Here is a 19,585-nt window from a genome sequence, read left to right on the forward strand (position 1 = left end):
ATCTTAATGAGAGCAGTTAACTCCGAGCTGAGCATTGGCTGCCGGCTCCACGCAAGAAACACAACAATCCCCACGAACGTCCTCTTATCCTCCTACCCGCTGACTTGATTGTTAGGAATACATTTCGCCCTCTCGTTGAAACCTTAATTAGTTCTAAAGGAGATTAAATTATATGTAATTATTATGATAATATTTTCATTTATTCAAGATAATGGGCCGACTTTAGTGAACACAGTATTTGTCGGGAGCGAGCAATCTCCCTCACACAGTCAAAGTTATCAAGGCGTGAAATCAGGAATCCTGACGGCAACAAAATGTAATCTTTTTCATACAGAGGGGACAATAGACGGAGCTGCATACTCTACATCTCCTTCTCCACTTTAATTAAAAGAGCTCACTGAATCTCTCCCTCTCTCACTCCCCCACCTCTCCCTCTCCCTCTCTCTCTTAAGTGTGGAGGGCCAATCCTGTCTCTATGCAGAATCTAGTTATTTCCCTCGCACTGAACTTGTCTTAAGCCCCGGTCCCGAATCTTTGTTGAGCAATTGCTTTTTCTTGCAAATTTTATTATTTGTTTCGCTTCCTGACTCTTTTCCCCGTTTCACTGAAATGGATGTGACATAACTGAAGGATATATAGTAATTAGATTTCGCAGGTAAACACAGTGACAGTGCCACGGTGGGGTACTTGGAGATGAGAATGTGGGAAGGGTGTGAGAAACTAAGAAGAGGAACTTTTAATGTTTTTCTTTGACTGACTTGATATCACATAAAAAAAGATGCCCTTTAAAAATGACCTAGAGTGTAACCTGAATGACCCTGTGGTTGGTGACACTTTACATTCATCTGTTCTTTGTGAGAAAAACAATGTTCCCTCTGGTAAATTTGAAATAATGACAGTTTCTTTACAGTGTACGGTGTTAAACACTGTATGATGTTTGAAATAAAGTCTGAATTTTTATGCAACTCTCCAGTGAAATGTATCACAGCATTTAAATGCGCACTTTCACTGAAAATACTGCCTTGTGCCTCTTTGCAAAAGAGTAATATTGTAAAGGGTGATTAAAAGGACATTCAGACAACATTCACAAATGACTTAATGGAAGAGAGAAATAGCTGGCGAGAAGTTGGCATTTAGAAACTGGATTGAGGTAAGAATGTGCGTGTTGGTGGTAATTGATTTTCACTACCAGTCCAGTTAATGAATGCTGCAGTTAAGCATTCCCAATGCCTCATTATCTGCATACTGTAGTTTATGTTTTGCATATATGTTTTTACATCTTGCAATAGTCAGGCTACAGAGAGGGGTTTTTTTTTAAGATGTCTCTCTGCCACAATGGCATTAAGGACGATTCACAGCCCTGGTTTCCTCCTCATGTGTTGCAGTAACGCCTACTCACCCCCCTTATCCTCTCCCCTCCCACCTCTCCTCCCCCCTACAAGTCCTCTAACCCGAGGGCAGGTAGGGCATCTCGTTATGGTAGTTGTAGTCCGGGCAAACCTTCTGCACCAGGCGGTAGTCCGTACTGTAGAAGGATATGTAGATACAGATGACCTTGAAAGGCTTGGAGCAAATCCAGGATACATGACTCTGAATCTGCTCCTGGAAGCAGGTCTTGGACGGGTCATAGTTGCACAGCGAGGTGCGCTTGCTGCGATCCACCTTCTCATAGTCCACACGGCAGTTGAAGATCTTGGAGTCCTTGGGGTAGACCACGCTCTGACGCTCCAGGTCAAACTCAACCGCCTTGACAGGTGGCACCAGGCTGACTGAGATGTTGCCCTGGCCTGTGGAGTTGTGGCGGAAGTAGACGCTGAACGTGCCGTTACCATGATCCACAATCTTGCCGGTGATCAGCAGGTTAAGCCTCACCGTCTTGATATTGGAATAGAAGTCACCCCAGCCAAACATCTTCTTGAACTTGCCGGTCTTAACAATGGGCCGGCGTTTAACCCTGGAGCTGGAGGCGTCGGGCTTGAGCAGGTCGCTGCCCAACATCTCCCAGAACTCCTGTTTAGAAAATTCCTGCTTGGAGAAAGGGACCGGTGAGCGGTAGGGCATCTCCAGAGAGGTGTCATTAGCAGCCCTGCTCTTACTGTGAAGCATCCAGCGGCTCAGGGGCGAGAGGGGGGCCTGCCCGCTTAGGAGGCCCACCGTCTTAGAGGAGTCGTCTGAAGAGCTCTTGGGGCTGGAGGAGTCATCTTCTTGACCCAGGGCCACCTGGAAAGGGGAGGTTTGAGGAGGTGATCGAAGAAGAAAATAAAGAAAGAAAGTAAACAGTTATTAGCAAGGTAGAAAGAAACGTGGACAGAAAACAAATTAAAGGTTTAATCGATACTTAATTTACAGTTCATACCTCCAGTGGTAGTAACCGTGACATTCTATCAATGTTATATATATAAATAAGTGGTTGAAATTTTGCAGGTATTGCTATTATTACGTTCCTTTGTTTACTTCAGCTGCGAGAGAAAATACTCCTTTATGTCTAGTTTTCACAGAGCCGATATAATTCCCTAAGCTCACTTGTAATGGGCTCATATGCCTCCTCTGAGCTACTGGTGAGGCCAGAGGGATCAAAGAACAGATTCAAACAGAAAATCCACACCAAAACTGAATTCACATAAAGTGTGTTGATCCTGTGGTCTTGGGCAGTTTAATCAATATTTGTGAGGGTGGACAATTTTCTACAAAGGCTGTAATCCTGTAAAATAATAAAGCTCTGCCATTAAGGAATGCTTTCTAGTGTGTGGTGTCTCTGACAGCAGAGGTCGGAGGTTGATTTATGCACTGATAAATTGTCCGGATGCACCAAAAGGAGCAGGATTCGTGAGCGCCATTAAAAAAAACACTCATTTCTACATTGTCAAAACTTCATCGAAGGAGCTATTTTAATATTTCCCTCTCAAACAATCTCATTTTCACTGGAACAAAGTCAGGAAAGGTCATTTGAAGATCATCTATGCAACTGAAGAGAAATTGCTCTTATATAAAATCTTAAAGGAACACACTCTGAGCGGAAAGTAGAGTAAGCTGTGTTTTCTGTTTTAAAGTGAGCTTTTTGCTTCTTAAGCACTGCAGTGTGAGTCTGAGTACAGGGGAAACTATTATTGCCTCGGAAGATTTGGTTGGAGGATCAAAGTGTTTGAGGAAGGGAAGGTGGGCAGGCGTGGGGTGGGGTGGGGGGTATGGGGGGTATGGGACGAAGATGTGTAATGTCCAATTAAGATTTCCAGTGTTTTAATTAAAGCAAAAATCTATATCGGCACACTCACAAAGCTGTCAAATGTTAACATCAACTGAGGGGAGGGGAAGAGGTGTGAGGGAGATAAGATAGTGCTGCTGGGCTCAGCAGTAGCTTTGTGAAGAGTTTGTGAATGTGAGAGCAAAGTAATGGGTGATTATTCAACTGTAATGATCTATTAACAGGTAGCGTTTGTCTAATGTGCCATGAAAGTATCCAGCATTATTATGTCCTTTGAATTTGGCAGCACAGAACACACACACACACACACATTGTTTGTGAATTTTTGAGTTGTGGTAAACGAGAACAATAAGTGATGCAAATGCAAACGGTGGGGTAAGTTTGTGTGTGTGTAAGTGTGTGTGTGTGTGTGTGTGTGTGTGTGTGTGTGTGTGTGTGCTCTACCCGGAGAGATTTTACAATGATGCATAATGCATGCATCCCTGTCTGTGCTCTGATCCATCTACTGTCTTGACTGCCAGGGCTTCCTTATACCGGCTTAGTCAGGATTATTAAGTCTGACTCATTTTTATTCCATTTTATGCAGGTTTTTCAAGCTCGCTCAGATTTGTTCACTTGCACCGCAGTCAGTCAGCGATATTGATTTTCTGTCTCTCTAAAAACATGTATTTCCTTTCATAACAACGTGTATCGCATTTCAACTGCCTTGCGAGGATTCCCGCTGATGTGGTTGTGGTCTGGTGTTTGGACTCAGATGAGAGGGCTCCCCTCTTCCCTTAATCTGGCCTTATTCCCAGGGGGGCGTTAGAGGCCAGACACCATCTCCTCTAGTTACCTGTCTGCTGCTTTGCTATACTGCTGCTCAGATCCCTCGGCCTCCCCACAGGGGCCCATAGCAGCCCTGACAAGGACTCATTCCTCTTGAATCACATCGTTCTGGTCGCTTCTTCGAGATTCCCAATTATCATTAATCTTATTAATAAAGACCAAAAATTTGGAAGAGCTGAAGACATGTTTATTTTAATCTTTTCAAATGTATCGTTGTTTTCCAGAGGGGAGGGGGGAGAGGAGGAGTTGGGGCCAGGCAGGATGACTTCAATGACAAATACATCATTCCCCATGGCTCCTATTGAAGGGCTAGTTTGTGTTTGATTTCTCTTCTCCAATGAGCCGGTGGCTGCTGGGCTCAGGGGGTAGCACTCTGCCCACCTCCCCAGATAGCACTTAACAGCCCCTGTGGTGTCCTACAAAAAGCCCTTTAGGGTTCTTGAAAAATATGTCATTCTTTATTTCTCTGAAACTGTCCCTTGCTTTTGAGATCCTGATCATTTTGCAAGCTCTGTCGCTTGTCTAGAGTGACTCTCTGATGGTGCCAACACTCGTATCTGAGCAAACACATATTGCAGAATGCTTTGTTGTAGCTTATAGAGCAAGGCATCCTCCCTCTCTTGCACAGTCTTCATTAGAGAGCCTGAGAGGCCAGGCTGCAGGAGAAGAGATGAAGTGAGCATTGTGCTATTGTTGAACAGAAGATTTAAGTGTCTGGCACCACTGGAGGTGTCAGATTCAGGGTGCAGCATCATTGTCAAAGACAAATGTTAGAATGAGCTTAATATGGCTCTGAAAAAAGTGAGAGAGAGAGAGAAAAAAAAAAAAGGAACCAGAGGTGCAGTGATTACCGCAGTAAGAGAAAACATACTGTGCATCTGTCCAAACCACCATCAAACCATCAAACTCGTTAAATTCAATTGTGCTTTCATTTTTTGGGGTAAATGTTCTGATACGTGGCCTGTCGTTTGGGGTTTCACCTTCTCTTTGCATGCTTTCAAACATTAGGAGATCTGGTCGACGATGCATCTCTAAGGTCGCTGAGGTCACACATTGTACAGCAGCGCATAACACGTTTTTTCATCATTACATATTACAGCAAGCACTACCCTTCCACTCCATTCTGGAAAAACTGCACACTGCTACAACTCTCTCGCCTCTGCGTTTAACTAGGGGAGTATATGAGGTGTAAGATTTAACTATCAGCACGCTTCCAACTTTGACTCATGCAGTGTAAGCAGGATGAAATGGTGTAAAATAACCTCAGAGTTCACTGTTGTTTTCACGCTGCCAAAGGATCAATGCATTGCTTCACATTAGTGGGATTTTTTCACATTTTAGCATGCGTACCCTGACACTGTTTTGTTAGGAGCGAAGCACTAATGTTGTCTGCTTTGGGTATTCACATCACTCCCTTTCTTTCATATTTAAAATACAGTCAAAGGAGTCATCCTTTGATGATGCACCACAAATACTGTCTATTTTTTTTTTTCACTGATCAGTGTCATGACACTAAAAGAAGTGTTTTGATGAGTTAAAAAAAATCTGCAACAGCAGAGTATTTCCCGGGCTGCAGCTGTGCTGTCAAAGGTTTACTGTTCTTGGGGTCATATTATGTGCAATTTGAACAATCTACATAGTGTAACACAGTAAAATGTTGCTTTGAAAGGCCAGAACAAGTTTCTCTCAGTCCAAGTTTGTTTTGTTTCATGAAGCTTGGCAAGATGTATCCCAGCTTTAAGTACTGTAGGCAAAGTGTGGGCGCCGGGCAATCAGGTCTTAGTGAGGGGGCGGAGGTTCGGGGTGATTTTGTCATTTGTCATGTGCGCTAAGTGAGTCAGTGAAACGGCTGGAGAGGATGGGAGGTGGCTGCAGGCTCTGTGGCTGTGGTAATTGTGAGTCATTCAGCCTCAGTGAGCACAGGCCCCAGGACTCTCTCCCAGCAGGGAGTGCGGGGAGGGGAGCGATCCTCACAAGCCTGCCAGCTCCACAGGCAATAATCAGCCTGTTACAGTGACAGGTACAGCGTTTTAACCCCCTTCTCCCGGTGACGGAGGCACACCACTGCCATATTATAGCACATAGATCAGGGAGCCACTTAAATGAAATCTGTGCTGTAACTCTCATAGAAGCAGGGGACTGGTGACAGAGCAGTGTTTCAACAGAAGCAGGATATTGTTCCAAAAATAGAATTGCACTTCAGTTTACACATTCAGACTTAACTCGATGATTTCCTGAAAAATACACAAATGCCAGTGTTGTCATTTTTCTAGCAAAAATGTTAAATTCTCTCATCTCACCTTTCCCAGCCGGAGGAGATGCTGTTTTTGCCTGTTTTGTGTCATTGTAAGTAGAAAATTGTTGTTTTTTTTCACAGTTGGTTGGATAGAACCAGCAATTTGAAACCATCACACTGGGCTTTAGAACATTGCCACAGGAATTGTTTTTGGTATTTTTCTGATCTGCTTTATAGATAAAACAATTCATTCATAAAAGTGACTGTAATGAATCTGAAGCATTTTAGCATCTTTTAGCCCATTGTTTTGGTTTCAGGTCATGCAAATGTATTGCTCTGGTTCACCCTCACGAACCTCGCAGTGCAGTGTGTGGCCGCAGCAGGCAGCTGTTTTCAGACAATCAGCTCTAAAAAAACCCCACTCTACAGTACCTGCTCAGCACCAAACGGCACACAGACAATGTCAGTGACGAGCTGAAGCGTTTGGCAGCTAAAGAGGCAGATATTTCCCTCAAGAATTGGAGGAGACCAAAAGAGAGTTAAAAGAAGAGATAATATCGGATTCATTTTCATCAAGTGGACACAAACTCCAAATGAATGATGATGTTGGTCCTTATCTGCTGCACCTGTAAATAGGTGACTTAGCCTTATTGACTTAAAAGGTCAAATATGTCTTTATATGTCTTTGCTACAATGTGAGTCGTGAGTTTTTATTTTTATGGATGCATGATATGGAGTAAAGTAAATTGATTGATTGATTGATTGACTCAGAATATGCCTGAGCCACCCAGCAGGGCTGAAAGCATGTGCTTGTCCTGGGGAGCTGACAAGTTCAATAAGCACTCCATTTTCGTCTAGCTGTTGAGTTGAAATCTTCATCTCTAATATGACATCAATTTTTAATTACAGACCCAGGCAGCTCAGATTTCTTAAGTGTTCGTCAATGCTTTATTTTTTTTTTTTTCCTCCTCTGTCTCCTCTCTCCATCTCCAGATCTAATATGTTCTCTGCAGGAGACTTCTCTGTTACATGATTAAAGTCTGAAAATGGCTCTGCCCTTATAACTAATTATTCTTCTGGCTAGTGTAGATCCAAGAAGAGGTGAGGGAGAAAAAAGGTAATTTCACAAGAAACAAGCCATTTGACTCTTAATGAATAATTTACTCCGGCTTCTCGGGGGGTCAGTGGAGCTTAGATCTGCAGTGGGTGAACAAACTCACTACAATGAATCCTTTTATTCTACATTCTTTTCCGATCATTTCTTTCTTTCTGCATCCTCCGCCCTCTTTCCCAACTCATTTTGGATGGGTTCAGTTGTATGGTCCCAGTGGGTTTGGGCTCATTTTGTATGCTCTGAGAGAAGCCAGGCTCTGAATTGGCTATCAAATTTTTACATTATAAGATATCGACAAGTTGGCGGTGCGAGGACGGTGGAGAGGAGTAGCAGGGGACAGGCTCTCCCCAGTTTCTCCCCAGGGAGCCGGGAGCGAAGCATGGGCTGATGGGACAGAGCTGATTAAAGCTGCTGCTGCTACAGTATCCACACCTGTCTTGTCAAAGCTGGAAAGACTCTACACTCGTCTCATGGAGGTTCACGAATGAAAACTTTCAACTTAATGCCAATTTATCAAGGGTTGTTGTCTGACTTAATGCACCTGTCTTTCTGTTGGATTTTGAACACCTGTCCAGGAGCTTAAAAGCACTAATACCAGAACAGTTACTAATTTGAATCCCCAGAAAAAAAACAAAAACAAATGAATAAATCCTTGTTCATTCATATGCTCTTGAGCAAGGCAGGTAAATTGCTTCAGCGAAGGTGCTAAGTGGCCAAATCAGACCTTGGTTTTAACGATGCAGCTCCCAGCTGGGAATGTGTGTGACTGTGTGAATGGGCTCCATTCACACTTACAGTAGCACTGAAAGGCCCTGAATCCTGGGATCTGATCATTAGCGGACAGCTCTAAATACAGCTGTAGCTGCACCTGTAATGCACTGGGTGACTTCAGTCGCATCTAAAGGCGTGCCACATGTGTCCACATTTGTATGAACATGAATGTGCCCCTGACAGCTTTGAAGCTCTGTTTAGCTTTACAGGTCGCACGCAAATGTGACTAGAAACCTTCAAAACACGGTTTATTTGCATGTGCCACAGAACTCAGTGAAGCACCAAACTGCTTAACTAGCTGAAGTCCAACTATTTTTCTGTCCAGCAGCAGCAGCCTTAAACAGAGTGAAATCTGATCACAAGTGCTTACTTGTGAGACATTTGATACGCATCCCGACAACAGGTGTGAACTGCAGTGCATCTCAAATGGATTTGTCACAATCTGGAGAAGTCGCAAGAGAAATGGTATTGTTCAAACTCTTAAAATAACCTTTGCGTACCAGTACGAGTAACAGCCACTGCTGGTTTCTTTCAATCATGGATACAATCTTTCCCGAGTAGCTCCAGCTGCCTAAACCTAACCAGACCTTAACTACAGAAGAAGATGCATAGAAAATGATTTATGTTCAGTCTTTTTTTTTTTTTTTTTTTTTTTGCAGACAATCTATTTTTTTTTTTTTTTGCTTTATGTCAGCAAACCTCTGCCAAATGGAGAACACTACAGCTCCTAACAGGGTCATTGTGAAGTGGGGCATGGATAAGTGCATCACTGCTCAAATTGACGTTTCCTGGAGAAATAAAGGAGAAAATAATTGCTGGTCACTGCTGTCCTATATTCTACAGCAATACATTCTCAATTCAATTCAATTCAGAAATCACTTTGGTCTGCAAAACTGTTCCTATTATCCATTCATTGTACTTAAAACGCTCTTCTTTCAAGCTCAACCACATTCTCTGATCCTTGTGGCTGTGCTGCTTGCTTTAATTGGAAACCCCCATAAAGACCCTCAGTGAGCCTTGTCTGGACATGTCTGTCTCTGACCCTGAAAATCACTGTACCGTCACTGGGCAGCATGCTGGTGAACTGCACACTGCACACTGTTCATTCATGCAGGACAGACTGTTTACAGATTGTGAGAGAATTGAGAATATAAATGGCTCCCCCGGTCTCATTCTGGTGTGGTATACAGCGTATCCAGTCACACCACGATGAGGTCAGCGTGAAGCTCAGAGCCTGCGGCATCAGAGAAGCTTCGGCTTCCTTCAGCGTTTAACAGCTCGGATGGCCTGGTGTTCCCCCTTCAAATAAACCCATGTCCCCTGGTCCCACATTGCCTTTTCTGATTTTTGTTTGGATGAAACAATGAAAATCTTATTCTATATTGACACTTTCCATTACAGTTTGCACTTTCCCAGTGAAGTAAAGCAACGTTTACTAGCAAAAGCTCTCTGAAACTAAAACTTCTTATGGATTTTCCGATTCTTAGTTATTCCTCCGTGTACAAGTCAAACGCATCTTCATCTGGATCTCCTGGGAGTCACACCTACTCATTCTACCCAAGGCTACGAGTCGTTTTTCTTTAAGCTGTGCACTGTAATCCACCCTTCACTACCCGAACCAGCAGACAAACCTACAGATATTATTGTAGGGTCTTCTCTGTCTCCCCTGCAGTCTCCCAGAGAGCAATGCCACAGTAAATTGTGCTGTTTTTGAGCAGGCAACGTATTCTGTCTCAGGACAGCTCAGCGCTTCACTATGAAGGGCTGTCAGTGTGTCAGGGAGCGTGCTTTCTCTCCGTCTCTCTCTCTCTCTGCCTGTCTGTGCTGAGGGGCTACTGGGAGCCTGACGGAGGAGGGGAGCTGCAGCCTTTCACTGGGCTCCTCAGCGGGTGGTCAGGAGGGAAGAGGTGCACCTCTGCGGGTCATTCACGCTGTGGCTGTGCATAACTCAAGCTGTTTTACACAACAGGCAGGAAGCTACAGAGGTTATCCATTATAACACCAGCAGCCCTGCTCATCCACCGCTTCTTCATGTTTATATATTGTTTTTGTGATTTCTCATTGTTGTATTTGAACAGTAGAAAATAGAAAATGGTGCAAAAAGTCCAAGTAAAATGATAAAAGGAGGAAAGAATAACACAAGCGCAACAGATGTGCTGGCAGAACCAGAAAAGCTATGAAGCTTCAAATTTAAGGATATTTAAGGATCATGAACAACAATCATCACCGAACAATTTTTCAAGAATGCTCCGGGAAAGGTTTACTAAGTTAGTGACAACAGACTTACAGATTCTGAAATGGGTATTCGAAGTTCATGAAAATGCAGTGAAGCTGAGTGTTTTTGAAGTAACAATCTATAAACTGAATTCATAAAACTAGTGACAAGTGACATTGGGATGTTGGGCTGCTACAGAAAATTGTCCGGCCCCTAGATGAATGGCCAACAAGGGAAAGTGCCTATTATTGTGCCACTGATGATGAAAATGCCATGACCTGATAATTGTCCCTCTCAAATCACCCCTTTGTGATCCTTCATGCACTCACGGGGGGGGAGTACTGGACAGATGTCATCAGTACGATAAACTGTTCCATCTGCTTCCACTGTGGTTTTGTAGCCAAACCTTCCCTTATGATAGAAATTTGACAATTATGGATGAGTTTTGTGTTTCCGGCGTTTCTGTATGGGACGTGAGGAGTATGGTATATAACCTTATGAGCTCCGACATGCAAATTACAACAATGATGGCAAAGAGTAAGACTCAAGAGAGCAAGAAAAAAATCGTATACACCCTGCTGCTCCTGTCTCACACTTCTTTCGGCATGCAATATATGCTGTATCAGACAGTGAGTTTTTTTTCTATTTGTTTTCTCAGGATTAAGGTGGTATTTCTGCTTAGCCAGGGATGTATCTGGGCGGACAAGGTCAGCGACCCTGCGAGGAGGACAGGTATCTAAGAAACATGAATCTAAGACTTTATGACAGGCCAAAATGGAGAGAGAAGTCTGGTGTGGTTAGAATTAGTGTTTGACAGCCTCTGCTTTTTAACCTTACACACAAATCTGCAGGTTTGCACAGCGTGTGTGTTTGTGCAGTGTTGCACCATGCTGTCTTGTGGTGTTCCAGGCAAACTACAGGCAGTTTTGCTTCGATATAATGCCTTTTGTTGTCTCAGTTGTTGTGCTGCTCTGTTATAATTCAAGTGTGTACTCTGTGGTGTACAGCCTAATCACAATCCCTTCTTTGTTATGAAAGGGATTTGGGCTTTGTGAAGCTTTCAGTGTAAGAACATAATTTGTTTTTAATTGATGTGCCGTGTTAAATAAGTAAGTGTTTCCTTGCTGATGGCAAAGTCAAATGGAGGTTGGCGGTAAAAGTTTAGACATGAAAGACACAGCAGCAATAGATTCTAATTTGTGAATGTGAATTTATGCAAGTGTCATATTTTCATTATATTATATTTTGAAATGACCTACAACACAGAAAACAGTGTGGCACGTAAACCTTGGAATATGTATGAATGTCTTCGCTGAAATTCGGTCTGCAAAAAGTGATATTCTGTGCTCGGCTACAGAGGTGAAATTCAGTTATCAAGCATGATGGCCGGTGTCTGTGTCTGTACTGAAAGCAATCACAGGGAGTATAATGCGGTCCTGTCTCTCATTGCCACAGAGAAGCTAACTGAGTCTCATCCCTTCCGGAAAAATCTTGTGTGAAAGAGCATTTGTGAGTTCAACGTGAGCATGTATGAAGAGCACAGCTCCTGCATCCCCAGTGATCTTTACCACATGAAGGTTTCAGCACATACAAGGTCAGAATTCCTTAATAAATAAGCTTGTTTGTGGGTGTGCACATGTACTAAAGCGCAAGTATTTATGTCTCCTCGTTGTGTGCTGAGTGAGTAAAATTATAAATACATTTAAAAATTGCCCTTATTTAAAATTACACCTTAACCAGGCACATCGATTAAGAGTAAAATCCCATTTCTGCAAAAAGTGGGCTGATTATGGAATAACTGCAGAGGGGAGCGAGTCTGCAGTTCACTGGAACAGTGGAGTTCAATGTTCAGTGCCTGTTTGATGGCACTTCATTCTTCTACTGGTAGTTATTCAGATGGCTGAAGGAGGAGAGAGCACTCGTTGTTCACCTCACCCCTCCCAGATTCGGTCTGGGGATTCAGATTGTCAACTTTGAGCTGTGCACGTTTAAGGCACAGTCTCTGAAATTATATGTGGATTAATTCATATTTACTTGGATGGGTTTTTTTTGTTGTTTTTTTGCTCAAAAGGAAGAAAGAATATGTGATGTCTGTCAATGAGATGTATAAACCTTTGAGGCAGATGTTTAACTTGTTCATTTTTTAGCACTCTATCTACACCTCCTCTCATTTTCTCTCATTTCCTCAGTCTTTGCTTCACTCTGTACCAGCTCTGTCTATTTCCAGTGTGTCAACTTATCTTCTATGAACACCTGTCTTTCCTCTGCTTACAGTGTGAGCTCAGTTCACATTGCATCTGCTGCATCTGTTTAGTGACAAATCATGTCCTTACAAAGCCTGTACCTTTCACAGTAGAGCTGAAGCAGTAAGTCAATTAATCAATTAGCTGATAGACAGAAAAATAACCAGCAGCTATTATGATAATCATTGATGATTTAAGTAATTTTTCAAGCAGAAATACTAAACATTTGATGCATCCAGCTTCATGGGTGTGACACATTCCTGCTTCTCTTCTCCTTACTTCACAGATAGCGGAAAATCTTTGGGTGTTGGACTGTTGGTCACACAAGAAAAGCTCTTTGAATACATCACTGTGGGCTGACGAGCATTTGTCACTGTTTTCTGATATTTTTAAGACAACATGATTAATCAAGAAAATAAAAAAAGTGCATTCATGCCACCGCCAGCAACTGACTGCTAATCACAAGGACATAGAAAGGACACTGGATATCAAACTATTCTCCTAGATATTCCACAGATTATTCTCTTGATATATGCACATTAGCCACTTAGCTGACTGAAACAAATCCAGTCAGTTTGCAGAGAGTCAGATGAAAAATAACTCAGACCGCTGCCAAAAATAAACATAATTTCTCAAGCAGTCAATTATACAACTGAGATGGTTTATATTATTCATAACCCTACATTCAAATACAGAGAATAATTAACATTTGAAACACATCATTCATCACATAAACAACAACTGGACTGGCACCTTGTGTTAATAGTCAACTATATTATTAACCATTTGCAAAAGGTCCCTCGAGATCTAAAGCCTGTCTGAGAATCGTGGAGCTATTACAACAGAAAATCATCCAAATCGAATTTTTAATGCATAGTAGGCTTATACGATTATTAATCACGGTTCTGTTGCATAATAAAAAGTTACTTAATTTATTAATTGCTCCATAATTTATCAGTGTCACGGGGCTAATGAATTACCCAAGATCTCCTGCTGAGGGATGTCTTGTACATTTTTCATAGATACATGGTCTTAAGACGGGGACAAAAAAATAAATTAAAAAAAGCCCCAATTAATTTCATTATCATTAGCCACAGACCTTCTGGGTTACAATGGGCTGTAGCCCTGCAGCTCACAAAATGCTCCCAGAACCGAGACAACACAGAAGTGATTGTTAAGCCTATTATCCCACACTCTTGTATCTAGTTATACAACGGCTGAAAAGGCGCTCATCCCCCATATTTTAAGTCAGCGTGTGGTCTCGTCTCTCAGATCTGTGGAAACAGCTCTTTCTCCACTAAACAAATCTGTGTGTGTGTTCAATCATTGACAACCACTGTCTGTTAGTCCTCAAATCGCCAAAAGAGCCATTACTCCGAGCACCTGAATAATACCTCAATACGAAAACCACAAGGTCATCCTTGAGGAGACGCCGACACAAACGGGTGCATCAAACAGCCACGGAGCCTCACTTGAATATTTTCACTGCACTTATGTTTTTTTTGGGAGCTTGCTTCATTTCCTGGGCCCTGTAATGAGTGAGCTACACTCTGCCCAGGGGTTTCTGAGCAGAAGGATGTTTTCAAGTTTTCTCATGTGAATCAAGAGCTGATTTCTCATTAAAGACTGCTTTTTAATAAATCTCTAAGCGTAGAGGATAGAGGAGTGGGTGATCCAAATTTGACTGTAATGTCATTGGACAGAAACAGTTCATGTAACACATCCTGTACTTACAGGTCAGTGGGGTCCTTAGGACGGCATCATGATTTACTGAGGTAAAATATACACTGGAATTTTTTAGATATTACTTAATTTTTTTAATTAGCTCACTCAGAGAACAGAGAATGGTCGTTTTCTCGCTTTAAAATAATCTCCCCACCCACAGTATAAAATCTGTATTTAATCATATGGGACACAAAGGTGAGATCCTTCAGGAAAAACACCTGCTTGTCTCGTCTTTAGACATGAAACTATGTCCCCCCTTTGTCTTATGGATCCTGCAGTAGGTCTCCACACAGCACAGCCACATGGCCATTACCCTACAACTGTATGGTGCAACTGTTTGTAGCAAATGATTGTTATGATATAACCAGAAATAAGCAAACATGTTGTGTCTGAGTTCTTTCCTTTTTTTTTTAATGATTTTTAAAATTGATTCAATGCACGTAAACTCTCTTCAGTTTATACATAGATTTTGTTTGATAGACTGACCCAAGCTTTGATGAAATATATTCATTGCATACATATTCAGCTGAAGAATGCTTTTAAATTATTTTCTAAAATGCTTCTGCAGTGTTTGTCCTGCCTGTTTAAAGGGCTTTCCCTAAAAGTGGAGAGTTGTATACCTTTCTGCAGTTTCATTGATTTATAACACGTGTGCTCTTTTTGTGTAATTGTTTAGGTGATAATTCTTACTTCCACGTGCAGCTACATACTTTAAAGGTTATAGAATAAATGACAGGTTAAATACTCTAACGTGGCTCTAAAATACGCACAGAGTAATCCAGGCTGGTGATGGACAGCGGCGGCACAGTGCGCTTCGCACGCTTCCACACGAGCGTCCGCTGGGAATTGTGACGGTGCACCCGCCGTACCTGTGCCGAGCGCGGTCAAAGTGAATGTTATTGTCTTGGTAATTAAAAAGTGAGTGAAAAAAATCATCACACATCAGCAGAAATGCGTCTGAAGGCAGTGAACAGAGCACGGTGGGTTATCTCTGCATCTCTTCAAGAAGCATAAATGACCTGAACGACTAGTGATTTATCATCCTGACCAGTGTCACCTCAGCTACCAGTTACCGTTCAGTCATGTCTGTCCACACAATTTTAGTCGTCGTACATCAGCGAGTTTGGAAGTTTTTTTGTGCAAACGGGGTGCAGACACCTTACCGTACCTCATGACGCAGGTACGAAGCCTTACACGGGTAATATAAGGTAATCAGAAGCAAGATACATAAAGAGTATAGTGTGACTTTTCCCCACTCCCACTCTTTTCTTACCAAACAAGCGGTTCCGTTGAGGAGGAGCAGGATGAAGCCGCGGTTGGGACGCATCATTCCGGTGCGTAAAACCCACAGCTCCCCCCTCCCCGGTAGCAAAAATACAAAAAAAAAAAAAAAAAAAAAGTCCCTCAAACGGGCTTTTCCTCCTTCAGGAGGATGCTCTTCTTCCTGCACCGGATCCCTCTCGGCTGATACACGATCCCATGTCCAAGGCAGACTGAAGTGCCGCTTCCACAGACCTAAAAACCGCTGGAAACCTCTTGGAGTCCCTCTTTTTGTCTTTTTGTTTTTTTCTTTTTTTCTCACCAATCCCGGGTTTGAGTCAAATCAGTATGAGAAATCCATGGATATGCGGTAAGCTGTTATCATCCATGCAAACATATAAGGAGATCCCAGATCAGAGTGAGATGGGTTGGCTGGGAAGTGGGTAGATCATATCTGGTCATCGGTGCCAGCGGAGATCCTGGAGGGATGGAGCCGCTGCCTCCTGCAGAAACTGAGCGATGCTGAGACTGGCAAGAGCGAACACACGTTTTAACAGTTTCTACTCTCTCTCCCTCTCTCCCTCTGTGTGTGTGTCTCTCCCCCTTTTCCTCTCACCACGAATCTCTTTTCTCTCTCCCTTTTTCTCTCTCTTCTCCCCCCTCCCTTATCTCTTGTCTCTCTCCACCTATCCAGCATCTCCCTTTCTCTCTCTTTCAGCCACTTTCTCTAATCCCATCCATTAAACTCATCCTGCATTCAATCAAATAAAAAACAATTAAAATAAATAAGCAGTAGCTAAACAACAATAAACATCTGTTCCACTTGTATGAGTGCCTCCGTCACTCCTTTTGAATCCCTTACTAATATTTCTGACATCAGTTTCTCAGCCTGCTTCAGTAATCCACTGACAACTTTGAGGGTATTTCTCATCACCAAGCCTGTCATTAAATATAATCATCACTGTGGGTGGGTGAATATCATTGATTGGGAAAGACTGCATCTGTTTTCACACCGTGCTTGTCACAACAAAAACAGCTCGATTGTCTTATGGTAACTGAGGATGTTAAAGCTGAGGTTTGCAGCCACAGGAATGTGTCACAAAGCCTCGTCCTCATACGTGTTGTCCCATCATGCCTGTTACAGTCAGATTGTTTGCCCTTCCCCACAGGCCAGGCAGTGATCCAGAGCCCCGCTGAAGAGTATCGACGGACACGGTGAGTACCGATGAACCAGTGACCGTCACCTCAGTGGGGTGTGATTAATAAAGGCTTTCCCCAATAACACACAGTTCATTAGGAGCAGGTTAATGGAGTGAAATTCAAGATATCACTACGCAGGTCCCCTGGCTCCCAACAGCTCCATTTCTTCTTAATTAGACTCAAAGATGAGTCTGTCGATCTCTTCTCGGTCCTCCCCTTCCCTCCTCTTTCTCTGTAGCCCTCATTTATCTGACAGGCAGCACAGAAGAAGACCTGGCATGCATCTTTGTCACCAGGTCAATAACTTTTCTATCAATGTTATTTTGTCTTGGATCAACATATTTGAAAACCTTTTGATCTGGTGGTTTCTCTGCACCTGCTAATAATGCATGTGGTGTTACCTGCTTGTGCTGCTGTAAAAGGGTTAATTGATCTCAGTTCAGGGGTTAATTGGCTCGAGAGGCCTAAGTCTGAGCGACCCCACCCCAGGAGGCGCAAGGTCAGAGCCGAGGGGTCACCGGAGGAGACGGGCCCCTGTCAATCCAGTGGGACTGAGACATCAAAGAGTTTGGCTGCAGGAAAGTCTTCAAGACGACGGCTCTGTTCCACCCGTCTGACTGTGTGCACACATACAGATTCACTGCTCATTATGATGCAGGAGATGCTGATGAAAGATGGGAATGAGCTCATCGACTTAGGAGGTTGCTTGATCTCTCTCCCTCTTTCTTTTTATTAGATTATTTCAGACGCTAAACGTGTCTCTGTATAATTCAAGCCAGCCTCTTCAGTTGCCCAGGGTATCAGGGAGCTCTCTGGGAGACTAAACAGCAACCTATAAAGGGAGATCTGCTCCCCAGCCCACAATCTAAAGAAACAGCAACCGTAATAAAACGCCTTTTAAAACGGAGCACGTTCATTCATACACACACTTTCACTCTTGCACATAATTATAGGGCCATAACTCTGTCTGTATACTCTCTGGGGAGCAACCAGACAAGCGGCTGCTATTTTTTACTCACTCGAAAAAAAAAACAAAAAAACAAGAAAGCATTGTGGATGCTGAGATACCCATCATTTGACACCCAGGATCGACTTATCTTAATGTTGTTTCACAGACGACTCACATCAGCATGACAAATAGGAATGCGTGTTTGTTTCCTTTTTATTCCGTTCTCCTGCCAAACTCCAACAATTGTGCTCAATCATTGCATTGCCTGACACGTAATCCTATTTCACAGTATAATTCAGTTTGAATGAGGAGCTGCAGGCAATAGACAGCCTGGTGAGATGTCACAGACCCAGACTTCAGGGTTTATAAATGAGTATTGGCTGCCCTCTAGTGTCCTTTGTCACTTTCGCACCCTCAGGATGAAGGCTAAGAGTAGGTGGTGGCAATAACTGGTGATGGAAGTAAATTAAAGGGTCAGTTCACCCAAAGTCAAATAAAGCTATTTCCTCACCTACATCGAGGAGTGTGCCGATATTTTTTGGTTTTATTTGTCAAAGATAACAGTCTCTGAGATTTCCTCTGGCAGTCATAGCAGAAGAAGTTAATTTGGTTTATTGTGTGGTGCATTTACTATTAAAATTTAACAGCTGCAGGGAATGAATCAACAAGAAGTTTCCTTTTCAGGATAAATGTGTTGCTGACCAGCACTGAGTGCACTTGTTTGTCTTATGAAGGCAAGATGACATTCCACAAATGCTGATTTGGCCCAACAGTACTGTTTTTCTTATAAACATGGAGTATGTGGACACACAGGCAGGTCAGTACTTTCACACTATTCTATGTACCACCAGGTGGGTGTAATACACACAAAAAAAAAAAATGCTGAAAAAAAGAAGACTGCAAGCTTGTAAACATGATATAAACAATCTGTCTTTTCTGAACATTCAGCTTTGTAAATATTTTATAAGGAAGGAAATACATTTAAGATGATCTCAGCGACACACAGAGTTTGTCTTGGTGAAACACACTAAATGAAAACATAATTTTGGTTTGTTTACAAGAAAACTCCACAAGGCATCTTTTAACCACATGCTGTCTGAATTATCAGCCTCATGCTTGACTGTCCACAAAAATATCTCTTTCATCTCAGGGCTTAGTGGGGACATTGGAACTGGCCATTCCTGTGAAAGAGAGCTCTGATCTCTGTGAAACTTCCCTGAACTTCTTGTTTTAATGTCATTTTTAAATTCTTTAAGCAGGACAAACAGGGTTTCATTCGCCTTTATTAGAAACACTAAAGTATAAGATAAAACCAAAAATATGTAGATACCACTGGTTAAGTTAATAAAATATATTTCTTTGTAATTTTGGTGAACTGACCCGGTAAGTACCCCAGATGAACATACTTCACGGGGCTCAAGGAATAAAACCTTTTATTTGCATTTTGCTCATGTTGCAGATTATATTTCTATTTGCAAATGAATCTCACAGTGCCAGCTCATGTGTGATACAGATGTGCTAGCTGAACTGAGAAGTATCCAGATGTGATTTGGGGGGTGAGCAGTAATTGTTGAACACCACCAGGGGGTGCTGTACTCAAAGAAAACCTCTTGGAGTCAATGAACACCTCTGGCTCTGTCCGGACTCCTGCTGCATGGATATCAATAGCCATCCATCAGACATGGCAGACTGATATCTGACATCATGAACAGGGTGTTTTGTTCACTGCAACAATTTCCTCTATTGTGAGAAACACATTGGCTGAAAGGAAAGTGTCTATTTCTGGCTGCTGTTTCTGGTTTAGGACATACAGACGGTATCAAGCTTCAAGTCTGGCACATA

The 19,585-nt window shown here is 42.6% G+C and overlaps 1 protein-coding gene across 1 annotated transcript; it reads right to left on the bottom strand.

Moving 5' to 3' along the window:
• Window positions 1–1,446: 1,446 nt before the first annotated feature.
• On the bottom strand, window positions 1,447–15,664 carry LOC121198731 (neurexophilin-1). Its single transcript, XM_041063032.1, has 2 exons — window positions 15,608–15,664; window positions 1,447–2,220 (listed from the first exon to the last, which is right to left on the bottom strand). Exons 1-2 carry the CDS (start codon window positions 15,662–15,664, stop codon window positions 1,447–1,449), a joined length of 831 nt encoding a protein of 276 aa, XP_040918966.1.
• Between the last annotated feature and the right edge of the window lie 3,921 nt (window positions 15,665–19,585).

This window comes from Toxotes jaculatrix, chromosome 18, assembly GCF_017976425.1.
Source record: "Toxotes jaculatrix isolate fToxJac2 chromosome 18, fToxJac2.pri, whole genome shotgun sequence".
Classification (NCBI taxonomy): Eukaryota; Metazoa; Chordata; class Actinopteri; family Toxotidae; genus Toxotes; species Toxotes jaculatrix.